This window comes from Balaenoptera acutorostrata, chromosome 8, assembly GCF_949987535.1.
Source record: "Balaenoptera acutorostrata chromosome 8, mBalAcu1.1, whole genome shotgun sequence".
Taxonomy (NCBI): Eukaryota; Metazoa; Chordata; class Mammalia; order Artiodactyla; family Balaenopteridae; genus Balaenoptera; species Balaenoptera acutorostrata.
The window spans coordinates 65,348,622-65,362,468 of record NC_080071.1 but is presented as its reverse complement, the minus strand read 5'-3'; the positions used below and the strand labels follow the sequence as shown (position 1 = coordinate 65,362,468).

The following is a 13,847-nucleotide window of genomic DNA, read 5'->3' as shown; positions in this document are numbered from 1 at the left end:
CTCTAATCCATTTTGAGTTTATTTTTGTGTATGGTGTTAGGGAGTGTTCTAATTTCATTCTTTTACATGTAGCTGTCCAGTTTTCCCAGCACCACTTATTGAAGAGACTGTCTTTTCTCCATTGTATATCCTTGCCTCCTTTGTCATAGATTAGTTGACCATAGGTGCATGGGTTTATCTCTGGGCTTTCTAGCCTGTTCCATTGATCTATGTTTCTGTTTTTGTGCCAGTACCATATTGTCTTGATTACTGTAGCTTTGTAGTATAGTCTGAAGTCAGGGAGTCTGATTCCTCCAGCTCCGTTTTTTTCCCTCAAGACTGCTTTGGCTATTCGGGGTCTTTTGTGTCTCCATACAAATTTTAAGATTTTTTGTTCTAGTTCTGTAAAAAATGCCATTGGTAATTTGATAAGGATTGCATTGAATCTGTAGATTGCTTTGGGTAGTATAGTCATTTTCACAATTTGATTCTTCCGTCCAAGAACATGGTATATCTCTCCATCTGTTGGTATCATCTTTAATTTCTTTCATCAGTGTCTTATAGTTTTCTGCATACAGGTCTTTTGTCTCCCTAGGTAGGTTTATTCCTAGGTATTTTATTCTTTTTGTTGCAGTGGTAAATGGGAGTGTTTTCTTAATTTCTCTTTCAGATTTTTCATCATTAGTGGAGAGGAATGCAAGAGACTTCTGTGCATTAATTTTGTATCCTGCTACTTTACCAAATTCATTGATTAGCTCTAGTAGTTTTCTGGTGGCATTTTTAGGATTCTCTATGTATAGTATCATGACATCTGCAAACAGTGACAGTTTTACTTCTTCTTGGAAAAGAAGATTGGAAGATTTGGATTCCTTTTATTTCTTTTTCTTCTCTGATTGTCATGGCTAGGACTTCCAAAACTATGTTGAATAATAGTGGTGAGAGTGGACATCCTTGTCTCGTTCCTGATCTTAGAGGAAATGCTTTCACTTTTTCACCACTGAGAATGATGTTTGCTGTGGGGTTGTCGTATATGGCCTTTATTATGTTGAAGTAGGTTCCCTCTATGCCCACTTTCCGGAGAGTTTTTATCATAAATGGTGTTGAATTTTGTCAAAAGCTTTTTCTGCATCTGTTGAGATAATCATATGGTTTTTTGTTTTTGTTTTTTTTTAAATTTATTTATTTATTTTTGGCTGTGTTGGGTCTTCGTTTCTGTACGAGGGCTTTCTCTAGTTGCGGCGAGTGAGGGCCACTCTGCATCGCGGTGCGCGGGCCTCTCACTATCGCGGCCTCTCCCGTTGCGGAGCACAGGCTCCAGACGCGCAGGCTCAGTAGTTGTGGCTCACAGGCTTAGTTGCTCCATGGCATGTGGGATGTTCCCAGACCAGGGCTCGAACCCGTGTCCCCTGCATTGGCAGGCAGATTCTTAACCACTGCGCCACCAGGGAAGCCCAATCATATGGTTTTTATTCTGTAATTTGTTAATATGGTGTGTCACGTTGATTGATTTGCATATATTGAAGAATCCTTGCATCTCTGGGGTAAATCCCACTTGATCATGGCGTATGATCCTTTTAATGTGTTGTTGGATTCTGTTTGCTAGTATTTTGTTGAGGATTTTTGCATCTATATTCATCAGTGATATTGGTCTGTAATTTTCTTTTTTTGTAGTATCTTTGTCTGGTTTTGGTATCAGCATGATGGTGGCCTCACAGAATATGTTTGGGAGTTTTACTTCCTCTGCAATTTTTTGGAAGAGTTTGGGAAGGATGGGTGTTAGCTCTTCTCTAAATGTTTGATAGAATTCACCTGTGAAGCCATGTGGTCCTGGACTTTTGTTTGTTGGAAGATTTTTAATCACAGTTTCCATTTCATTACTTGTGATTGGTCTGTTCGTATTTTCTGTTTCTTCCTGGTTCAATCTTGGAAGGTTATACCTTTCTAAGAATTTGTCCATTTCTTCCAGGTTGTCCATTTTATTGGCATAGAGTTGCTTGTAGTAGTCTCTTAGGATGCTTTGTATTTCTGCGGTGTCTATTGTAACTTCTCCTTTTCCATTTCTAATTTTATTGATTTGAGTCCTCTCCCTCTTTTTCTTGATGAGTCTGGCTAATGGTTTATCAGTTTTGTTTATCTTCTCAAGAACCAGCTTTTAGTTTTATTGATCTTTGCTATTATTTTCTTTGTTTCTATTTCATTTATTTCTGCTCTGAAAATTCCAATTCCAATTTTTGTTTGTTCTTCTTTCTCTAGTTCCCTTAGGTGTAACGTTAGATTGTTTATTTGAGATTTTTCTTGTTTCTTTAGGTAGGCTTGTATAGCTATAAACTTCCTTCTTAGAACTGCTTTTGCTGCATCCCATAGGTTTTGGATTGTCGTGTTTTCATTGTCATTTGTCTCTAGGTATTTTTTGGTTTCCTCTTTGATTTCTTCAGTGATCTCTTGGTTATTTAGTAACGTATTGTTTAGCCTCCATGTGTTTTGTGTTTTTTACATTTTTTTCCCGGTAATTGATTTCTGATCTCATAGCATTGTGGTCAGAAAAGTGCACACTTGAGAAGAAAGTGTAATCTGCTGTTTTTGGATGGAATGTCCTATAAATATCAATTAAATCTATCTGGTCTATTGTGTCATTTAAAGCTTCTGTTTCCTTAGTAATTTTCTGTTTGGATGATCTGTCCATTGGTGTAAGTGACGTGTTAAAGTCCCCCCTATTATTGTGTTACTGTTGATTTCCTCTTTTAGAGCTGTTAGCAGTTGCCTTATGTATTGAGGTGCTTCTATGTTGGGTGCATATATATTTATAATTGTTATATCTTCTTCTTGGATTGATCCCTTGATCATTACATAGTGTCCTTCCTTGCCTCTTGTAACATTCTTTATTTTAAAGTCTATTTTATCTGATATGAGTGTTGCTACTCCAGCTTTCTTTTGATTTACATTTGTATGGAATATCTTTTTCCATCTTCTCACTTTCAGTCTGTATGTTTCCCTAGGTCTGAAGTGGGTCTCTTATAGACAGCATATACATGGGTCTTGTTTTTGTTTCCATTAAGCAAGCCTGTGTCTTTTGGTTGGAACATTTAATCCATTCACGTTTAAGGTAATTATCGATATGTATGTTCCTATTACCATTTTCTTAATTGTTTTGGGTTTGTTTTTGTAGGTCCTTTTCTTCTCTTCTGTTTCCCACTTAGAGAATTTCCTTTAGCATTTGTTGTAGAGCTGGTTTGGTGGTGCTGAATTCTCTTAGCTTTTGCTTGTCTGTAAAGCTTTTGATTTCTCCATCAAATCTGAATGAGATCCTTGCCGGGTAGAGTAATCTTGGTTGTAGGTTCTTCCCTTTCATCACTTTAAGTATATCATGCCACTCCCTTCTGGCTTGTAGAGTTTCTGCTAAGAAATCAGCTGTTAACCTTATGGGAGTTCCCTTGTATGTTATTTGTCATTTTTCCCTTGCTGCTTTCAATAATTTTTCTTTGTCTTTAATTTTTGCCAATTTGATTACTGTTTGTCTCGGCATGTTTCTCCTTGGGTTTATCCTGTATGGGACTGTCTGTGCTTCCTGGACTTGGCTGGTTATTTCCTTTCCCATGTTAGGGAAGTTTTTGACTATAATCTCTTCAAATACTTCCTCAAGTCCTTTCTCTCTCTCTTCTCCTTCTGGGACCCCTATAATGCGCATGTTGTTGCGTTTAATGTTGTCCCAGAGGTCTCTTAGGCTGTCTCCATTTATTTTCATTCTTTTTTCTTTATTCTGTTCCGCAACAGTGAATTCTACCATTCTGTCTTCCAGGTCACTTGCCCGTTCTTCTGCCTCAGTTATTCTGCTATTGATTCCTTCTAGTGTAGTTTTCATTTCAGTTACTGTATTGCTCATCTCTGTTTGTTTGTTCTTTAATTCTTCTAGATCTTTTAAAAACATTTCTTGCATCTTCTCAATCTTTGCCTCCATTCTTTTTCTGAGGTCCTGGACCATCTTCACTATCATTATTCTGAATTCTTTTTCTGGAAGATTGCCTATCTCCATTTCATTTAGTTGTTTTTCTGGGCTTTTATCTTGTTCCTTCATCTGGTACATAGCCCTCTGCCTTTTCATCTTGTCTATCTTTCTGTGAATGTGGTTTTTGTTCCACAGGCTGCAGGATTGTAGTTCTTCTTGCTTCTGCTGTCTGCCCTCTGGTGGATGAGCCTCTTTTTCCAATGTTAGGAAAGCTTTGTGACATTTTCTCTCTCAGTGTCTTTTTTCCCCAGGTGGTTTAAATTCTCTAGTGTTGCTGAGTGTGATGTGAAAGCAATTGATGGGTCTTTGCTGGTTTCCTCTAGATGTGCTAGGTGATAATATAAACCCATTACAGAGTACCCTTTCTCCTTTCCATTTTGCTTTTTCATTTCCTGATCTGCAGAATTTCAAATTCCTAATCCAAGTCCTAAGGAGACTAGGACCCTAACATGCCCGATAACAGAAATCTAGTAGCTACATTTTTTAAACAAATAAAAAGAAATAGATAGAATTAGTTTTAACAGAAACCTAGGTATGTCAACGTCCTAGTCTTCTTAGGAAATGGATTAGGGACTTGAAATTTTGCAGATCAGGAAATGAATGCAGAAAATTTGCATTAGCAATGTTTATTTTCAAGAGACTTTTAATGCAAGATTCTGACACCTGTTCGTATTTCATGCAACAATCTATATCTTAAAGGCAAATGTATAGTGCAGTACGTTTGACATATCACTTATGCTCTCCCAAACCCATCTTCAGTGAGAACCTCTACCAGTGAGTTCCGTAAAATGACGCACTTGGTTTCCCAGAGGGGATGTTGCTCAGGAGGCTGATCCCAGGGTTGAGATGAAGGTTACAGGAAGATTTTCAGGATACTCCTTTTTTAGGCTCAGGCAGATAGGGAAGGAGTGGGAAGTGATCTTTGATGGTGCAGGAATAGTTAATCCATTGTAGAGTTTCACATTGTAGTCCCTGTCACAGAGGCGTGGCCAGGTTTAAACAAGCAAGCAAACATTTTCTACTCTTATGCCAGTTCAGTACATAGAGAGCGACTGAAATCACTCAGGCTGTCCTGCCCCTCTGCTGTACCTGGGTCTTTGTTGCAAATCAGGATGCTTTATTCATGCAGTGTCTTTTACAGGATCGAACCAGGCCCTGCTTTAGTGCTGTTGGTATCACAGTGAACAAAAGGGATGCCTGCATGAAGCTTATACTCTCCTAGGGGAAGCAGACAGTAGTGCACACAAACAATATGCAGTCTAATTTCAGAGTGACTAAGTAGTATATAGAAGATGACAGAATCTGCTGTTCAGCAGAGGATGGGGAGGGTAGGTCTCTCTGAGGTGGAGACATTTGAACATTGACCTGAATGAAGTGAGGCAACAAGAGTGTTCCAGGTAGCAAGTGCAGAGGCTCTGAGGTGGGAGCAGCCAGATAGGGTGTGGGGAATCAGGTTGGCGGGGGCAGATCATGTAGACTCTATACTACAGGACCTTATAGGCTTTTGACTTTTATTCTAAAAGCAATAGGAAACCATTGGAGCATTTACACTTTAATATCTTCTTAACCATTTTGGGGTCATGAACTTCTTTGGCAGTCTGGTGAAGCCTGTGTGGAACCCTCTGCAGAATAATGTTTTTAAATGCATAAAATAAAATCCAGGGGATGTTAAAGAAAACAATTATATAGAAATATAAAGATTGAAGTCCCCTGTAAGGGACACACATGCTCTGATTTACATTTTCAAAGGGTTGTTCTGACTGCTGCAGCGAGAATAGACCGTAGGGGCCAAGGATAGAAGCACAGAGACCAGTGAGCTTGGAGCCAAGCTGTTTTCATCTACCCTGTAGGGCAATGGTCTCGAAATAGGGTTGTGCAACACGGTCTTTTTGAGTGCAGGAAGAAAAATTTATAACTTCTATTTATATTTAATTGACCCTAATTCTTTTAAATTTCTATATTGAGTATATGTTTTATAATATCTTAATATATTAGGACATTAGTACATGTATATAATTCATGAATAAATCTACATGTATTGGAGGTACATGTTCAAAAGGTAATGGTGACAATATATTTTGATCAATCAAATGTGATGATTGTGATGTAGGAAGAGTTACTCTGTAAGAAACTAAAAAAAAAAATGCCACACTGCTTTAGACCACATTCCATTTCAGAGGCCATTTTGTGGGGAAGCATGAATTTGTGCCATGATTCAGCCTTGCTAAATGTCAGTCCTGTTTCTCAAGCATCCTTAACTCTCCTTAAGAGCCCTCATATGGCTATAAATCTATTTACACCTGATTAGACCTACTATCACGTCTGACGTGACACATACTCCCCCAGGGAAATGTTTCCTGGGGTTAATAACTTCCAGAAAGGAAAAGTAGTTCTTGATGTTCCCCCTAAAATTCAGAGGATTCTGAAGAGCGTCTTCTACTGCGGGCCCTGTGAACCGTGCAGGCACTGTCGTGCTCTCCTGTACATCCTCTTTGTCACGTGCTTGCCTTCATTCACACACTCCTTCAGGACTTGAGTCCTGATGTTTGAAGCCTGTCTCCCATCTGCCTGTCTCACAGAGACCTCTCTTGAACATTTTTGTTCACTCTTGAGATGCAGTGAGCCAAATGCTGGGCATTCTAGGTGCCGCAAGTGTAGCGTGGGGCAGGGGTATGACATTTTCTGTTTTATACCCAGGAATAGGACCTGGAGTGGAGCAAGGAGAGAAGGGAGGGTGAGGCAGATGAGCTGATTTTGCATGAATCTGCTCAGTTATTACTGAACTGCCTTTTTCTTTTCTTTCTTTCTCCCTCCCTCCCTCCTTCCCTGCTTCTCTATCTCCCACTCTCTTTCTTTTCCTCCCTCCCTCCCTCCCTCCCTCCCTTCCTTCCTTCCTTCCTTCCTTTCTCCCACACCCCTTTCGCCCCCTGTCTTTTTTTTCTAAAAGACTTTGTTTTCTTTTATAAAGAAAGCCGTTCTTTTCTAAAGAAGGAAACCCAAGCCTTTCATAAAATGAGCAGAAATCCTCAGGTACGGTGTTAGGATAAAAAATAATGCGTTGTGGGTGTAGGTTGTTCTGCCCCCAAGATCCAGCAGTCAGGTGTTGGTGTCTGGGGGATGTAATCTTGGCCATGCAAAGCACTGACGGAAGAATTTCACTGACTTGAGAGTAGATATTAGTTTGTGGAAGTGGGTACAGAACCCAGAAACTAGGCCAGCCTAGCCACACTATTTGTGAGCTTTAGATAGGAAATTGTATTCCCAATTCTTTGTATTTTTTCCTGTCCCTCTAATTTCTGAACTCTCCCTGTTTCAGGCACTACTCCTTCATTTGGCTGAGTTCTTTCTTGGTTATTTTAAATTTCTTATTAGTGAGTATTTGCGGAAATGGCAACTGGTAGGTCAATTAATCAGGAGCTAGAAAAATAACTTGATGAATCACCGTAGTATAACTTGGCTAAACGAGCAGGGCACAGAGGGTCTTGTCCTTAGTGTTATTCTGTATAGCACCTGCTGCAAGCAGGAAACAATGTTAGGTGACACGATTCAGAGCTAAGTCAAGCTGTTTGTAGTTTCTGTCTGTGCAGTGGCAAAAGGGACACAGCCACTGGAAGGACACTGAAATAGCTACTGGGAAGAGGATGGTTGGTTTGTGCCAGGAATTAACAGAGCATCTACATTATTTTCTGGGAAATAACTAAATCCTTGATATTATTTGTCAGAATAAAACAGAACAAAACTGGCTAAAAAAAATTCAGCAAGGGGAAAAGCAAACACTTTGAAATTTTTAAAAAAAATACCCAAAGACATCTACTTTAATCTCCCTGATTTTCTCTCTGTCCTTCCTGTGTCCTTCAGAATGTGGTTGCCTATGATGGATGGGTCTGTTCGATTGTGGGATTGATTTTGGGGACTGGCTGTCTCTGCTTGTTGCTGTAGGATGTCATGGGATTTCCAGATGCCTTGTTGCATTTGGGGTATGCTTGGTACCCAAGGTTCCAGGACCCTCCAATTTTACTTGCATTTGAAGGCCTTTGGGGGTGGAGGGTATTTTGAATTTCTGAAGTCTTTGGTGCCTCATTCTCCGTTTCTTGTTGTTTGTGCCAGATTTCCTTGAAGTAACAGAGCCTCGTGGGTGATCAATAACATTAAGTAAATGATGCCAACAGGCCTCTCTGAGAGGGCACTTCTCTCTCCTACTTGGGTCTCTTATTTCCCCTTCAGCATCCCACTCATTCAGAGCAGATCTAAAGAGCACAGTTTTTCTGGTCCATTCTCCATCAGTATACTGAGAAAATACTTAAAACTTAAAAAGACTCTCTGTTTTCCAATATTTAGTTTGCCCAGAGTGACTCCAGACCCAGCTGTCTGGAGCCTGAGCCCTGGAAGTTTGTACTGACGGCCAGTGAGACCTGTCTCCTCAGCAGCCTCTGAGAATATAGGCGAACGGAGAGGAAAGGGGGTTCAGATTAATTGAACATTTACCTTGTGCCAGGCTCTGGAAATGCCTTATACACAACAACTTATGTGAACCTCACGATAAACACAGGCATCTCACCCCCATTTGACAGATAAGGACACTGAGGCCTGGTGTCTGCAACGAATGAATAAGATCCCAGGTGTGCTAACTCCAAAGCTGACTTGACCCCTCCGCTCTTCACCTTCTCTGCAGCAGGCGCATTTTTCCAAAATTGTGGCTTTAAGGATCCAGAAGGTGAACTTTTAACACCGCTCAGTGATTCTTTTTTTTTTTTTCTTTTTCTGGTTTCCAAAACTGAATGGGTTTCCTCCTGTGCTTCTGGCCCTCCTTCATGTCCTCTTGGTTCGATTGAAAAGAAATGCCTGTGTTTCTCATTCCTCTTCTCCATGGGTTTTACAGAGCAGCAGCCCACTAGGGCACCAATTTAATGAAATGAAATTTTCAATCATGTTTGGTTCAATTCTAGGTGATACAAATAAAGGATTGTGAATGCTTTGTAGTTAGGTTCAAAGGGAAGGAAAAAGGTGGAAAGAAGAAAGTGGGTCAAGTATAGTACCTGGGCAATGTCTCCTTAAGTGCTGCCTAGTGAAGGTTGAGCTATTAAAAATGGAGAAATAATGGGGCAGCCGTACTACTTTGGCACTTGTGTATCTGGAAATTTCAGGTTTGGCGGTTTATAATACTTACCTATGCCAGGCGTTGTTCTAATTTATATATAGTACATATGTATATTAATTTATCCTCTCCAAACCCTTTAAGGTACATATCTCTAAGAAGACAGAGGCACAGAGATGTTGATTAACTTGCCCAAGGATAGACAGTTAAGGGCGGAACCAAAAGTTGAGCCTAGGAAGGTTGGCTTCAGAGCTGTTGACTGCTATGCTAACCAGCCTCTCAGTTACAGGACTCAGTAACTCTCATGATTTCAAAGATCATTTTTCTTCTTATTAGAACCAGCCCACCATACAGTTGGAAGGGTAAATATTTGTCATGTTTGAAGACAGACGTTGATGGGTTAAAAAAAAAGGTCTTAGGAAAAGTCATGTACTTTCTCTTCCATATTCCTCCATCTGTATTTACTGTGCGAAAAGGTCACTTGAGCACAGAGCTCGAATTTCGTGCTTCTAAGCAGCTTCACCGTGGCTGAACCCTTGCTCTACAAATTGACTTTAAAAATATTTTGTAATAATGTGTATCACGCTCAAATATGAACGCTCTGGAGTCATTAAGTGATGAGCTTCTTAAATAGGACTTTTGCAACTGTATTTTACATAAATGCCGGGAATCGTTAAGTGATTTTTGTTTTACTCTCAAATCGTAGCCTTTCCTCGTGACTGTCCATCCACTTACATTTACTGGAAGGAACTGGGGTTCTGGGAGACCTGAGCTCTTTGCCTTGTCAGTCAGCTGCCTGGCTACAGTGTGTGGTAGGAGGGAAGAGAGGGGAGAAGACTAAAAAGGCTGAAATGGTAAATTACTGTAGGTTCTGGAGAAAAATAGAATTAGAAGCATTTGTGGTTCAGATGAAAATAGCACATTTCCTTTCTGCTTGGAGTCGGGGGGAGGGGGTCAAAGTGCTCCAGGGAATAGAAAATAAATAAAAATTGATCCCTCACCAGTTGAAGGAAATGCTCTGACTCTGGGAACTGAAATGACAGCTCCAGATTTGAAGATCTTGTGAAACCACTTTTGAAGGTTAAAAAATAAAATAAAATAAAATAACAACAAGAAAAACACCAGGAGACTTAAAAAAAAAAAAAAAAAAATGTGACATACTGTGTTAGGAAATGCAGTCTTTCAAGAATGATTTCACAGCCCTTTTCCAAGACTGTAGAATAGGTAGCAGACCCTGATCAGGTGTGTGCCCGTTTTGTTCCTGTCGCTGACCATGGTCATTCCATCTCTTCTTGCAGGTGAGAAGCCTTATAAGTGCTCATGGGAAGGGTGTGAGTGGCGTTTTGCACGAAGCGATGAGCTCACAAGGCACTACAGGAAACACACAGGTGCAAAGCCCTTTAAATGCAACCACTGCGACAGGTAAAGAAACTTAGAAGCTGCTGGGACGGGGAAGGGAGATGCTGAAATGGGTGGGACGGGGGGCTGGTCGTGTGCTCTTGCAGAGACTCAGGCCTGGGAATGCCTTTTACTTCTCCATGGAGAAAACCAATTAGATAAGTGTGCCTCCTTGCATGTAACCAAGAGATGATATGAATTCTTGGGTCAGTTACATAAGTATTTAATGAGCACCAGAGCTGTGATAGTCACTGGGTATCAATAAGACATAGCTCCTACCCTCAAGGGGATGATGTGACAGATAATTTTAGTATAATAGGAAAAGTGATAGGATAGAGAATGGTCACCTGTAGCTTCTGATCTTTTTATTAACATCAATACTATTTTTCCTCATCCTTAATAACGTGAAAGAATAGAAAGCCTGCTAAATGGAGGGAAGGTTAGTTATAAGGCTTTCCTTCGAAGCACTATTAGAAATGAATTTGCTGAAGAGAGTTCCCATCCTTTGAGGGGCCTGAACCATCCTTTCTTCTTTGAAAATAGGTACAAAGGTCTAAAAGTTGGTGAGGCTTTGAGAACTTATCCTATAATTCAATTTCAAACCTTCAGCATTTGATAGTGGAAGAAAGAGCATGTAGCAGCAGATACTACGCAAGTAATAGTATCTGACAGCCCTGGCATTATCAACCAATAAACCCCAAAATGGAGACTCTGCAGGCCAAGGTGAAGGCAGGATTAGGTTTAGACATAATCAAATAATGGGCTTGCATCTGAGCGTGTTAGCCTTCTAATCCTATTTCTGTGTTTAAAAGGAAGCTTAAGAAAATTAACCATCTTTTTAATGCACTACTAAAGGTCTCGGTTATGATGAGAAAAATGCTTCTAATACGATAAAAGCCCTGAAAGCCTCAGGGTTCCCCGGCTCAGCCAGCAGTTCGCAGGCTGGCAGGAGGGGAGTGCAGGATGTCTGCAGAGGCCTGGCTCTCCGTCGGAGGAAATGCGATGGTTTTCACATCCTGCCCCCCTCATCACTGTGCCGGCACCTCCCTCACCAGACCTTCCTCTGGAGTAGTGCCTGTTTGTTTGGAGAGCAGGGCAAGAGTGGCCAGATCTCATGGGTGGCCAGTTGGCTTGGAGCTCCTTTAAGATGCTTATAAAGGAGCATTCAGGTTTTTCCTCCTTTTTTTTTTTTCCTTTTTCCTGAAGAGGCTATTTTCCTCTTATCTTCATTCTTGAAGAACTAAATAAAGCCCCCCATGCCTCCTGGAGCCCAAAGATAACCTCCCACCCCAGGGCTGAGGAAGCACATTCCATGAAGCTATTGTCTCTCATTCCCTTGGAGCTCTCTTCTGCTACCTAAAAACACAACCTGTTTTTTCATTTCTATCCCATTACCTCAAAGTCCCCCTAAATGTATGTGAATCAGCAGCTGTTCTTCTACAGATTATATTTCAGTGATGTTTCTCCTTATTTGATATCTTCTCTCGACTCCCATCCCAAGTTCATTCCTCTCTAACCCTGACTACTAATAAAGAAGTTATATGGATGGTGACTCTTTGACCACAGTCCTTTGAGGAAGAGCCTTGTATCAGTGGGGATGAAGAGGATCCTTTGTGAGTTATCAAAGTGTGGTGGTAGTAGGTGCACACGAGTCGCCTTGCCCTGTAGGGCGGTGAGGCTATTCCTTGGAGGTGGTGCGCTATGGATGGCCATGATCCGGGGAAATTGCCCGAGTTAGTATTCCTCTCTTTAGTCCACCGAGTTACTAAGCAGTATGCAACTGTCCAGCACTTGACACATTAGGATTAAAGCTGACCATTTGTGTGATTTATATGGAGAAATATTTCAAACCGACCGGATATTTCAGTGAAGGAGATGTCAGGGATGGGTAATTTGGTTAGTCTTTTGCTTTATTTTCCTCATTGAAATATACTCTGGTTTCTGGAGTTAGAAATTTGAGGAGCAGGTGGTACAGATTCTGTGACGTGGTATTTGGGGGAGCTGGTGAGTAGCTCAGCGTCCTGTGACATGGGCCAAGAGTCAGTGCATTTCAACAGGGTCAGAAATCAGGGGGAAGAGTCTCATTCGTGTCTCCTGACAGGCAGCACCTTGTACTTCAGTTGCAGGAGTTATGCTAAGAATAGAGCAGGTCTGGGAGGTGGCACGGGGAGTTGGAGTGGTCCCAAAGCCTATGGAAGGAAAGCCTGGAGTGACCGGGGACTTGGCATTCCTTAGAAGACTTTACCTTCAGAAACAGAGGGCATCTGTAGCCCTTAGCAGGACACTGAATCCTATTGGTCCCAAAGGGTGTATGAGCCCAAGAAACCTATCTCTTGCCTCGTATAATTTAGCAATCAGACCACCCTACTTAGAGGCTGAACTAGGATTAGGGTTTCTTGTCCTTAAAGCAGGTACCAAGTCTAACTTATACTTTTATTTTGCCTGAAGGGTAGATTAAAAATACATGAGTTTTTGTTTGTTTTGCTAACATTTAAAATTGCTAAGTGCCACAGAAATCTCTATTCCTGGCTTTGTCTGAAAAACTCGGAAGATCCGGTAACGGTGGGCTCACATTCCCACGTGGCCGTGATTTTCTGGCGCTGAAGAGTCATCACTACCTTTCAGTGATGGCCCTGTGGTCACTCATTTCTCACTGTCCCTCCTCCCCCACCACAGTCTCCCCCGTGAGAAGGCAGAGCGTCAATCGCCGTGTATCATCACACTTCTCGTTATGTCCTCTCAATCCATGCCTTATCAGAAGTGGAATCACGTAGTTTAACATAGTTTAACTGTGTGTTTCTTACACTTCACCCATTGCACCCATTTACTTTGTCTGCCTGGCCCCTGAAGACGCTGGGTTTTGTGACCTGTGGCTTCAGGTTTGGGTTAGAGGAGAAAACAGTGAGGCGGCTCTGCCGTTCTCTTACCGTCAAACTCAACAGTGCAGCCCACTCGGTGATCAGCTGCTTACAGGGCTGAATCTTGTTTCCCAGCCCATAGAGCATGAGGCTGCTGATGGTGGTAGTCAGGGCTGTTCCCACAAGTGCTCATATGCAGATACAATCCAGGGAGACTGCTCCCGGGGTAGTACCTCCAAGATCCTGGGAAGTTTAGGGGAGGCATTTTGATCTTTGATCTCTAAGTCAGCTCAGTCAGTAAGAGGTGGTGACAAATACCAATCCGTATCTGGCCCTTCAGTGCCCTAGAGGATTGCTATCAGCTTAATGCCCATGTGACTTTAGTGGGCCTTTTTCATAAGCAGCAGAAACTACAATAGGGGTTTGACTAGTTCTCTGTAACGAACAAATTTCAATCATTAAGGACCTTCTTATTCAAGGTCATCTGACTGCTGTAGAGTCACAAATACCCTCT

General features: G+C 41.4%; 1 protein-coding gene across 6 annotated transcripts in view; it reads left to right on the top strand.

Moving 5' to 3' along the window:
* KLF7 (KLF transcription factor 7) overlaps positions 1-13,847 on the top strand; it is a 111,717-nt gene that overhangs the window by 83,225 nt on the left and 14,645 nt on the right. For 5 of the 6 annotated variants that reach the window (XR_009008987.1, XR_451778.2, XM_007190602.2 and 2 more), the window contains one exon: positions 10,376-10,499. The exons of the other annotated variant lie outside the window; for it this stretch is intronic. Coding sequence is in view for 3 of the 5 variants with exons in the window: in XM_007190602.2 (XP_007190664.1) it covers positions 10,376-10,499 (124 nt within the window). In the remaining 2 variants the exon portion in view is untranslated. The remainder of the gene's footprint in view (positions 1-10,375; positions 10,500-13,847) is intronic. 6 annotated transcript variants of the gene reach the window in all.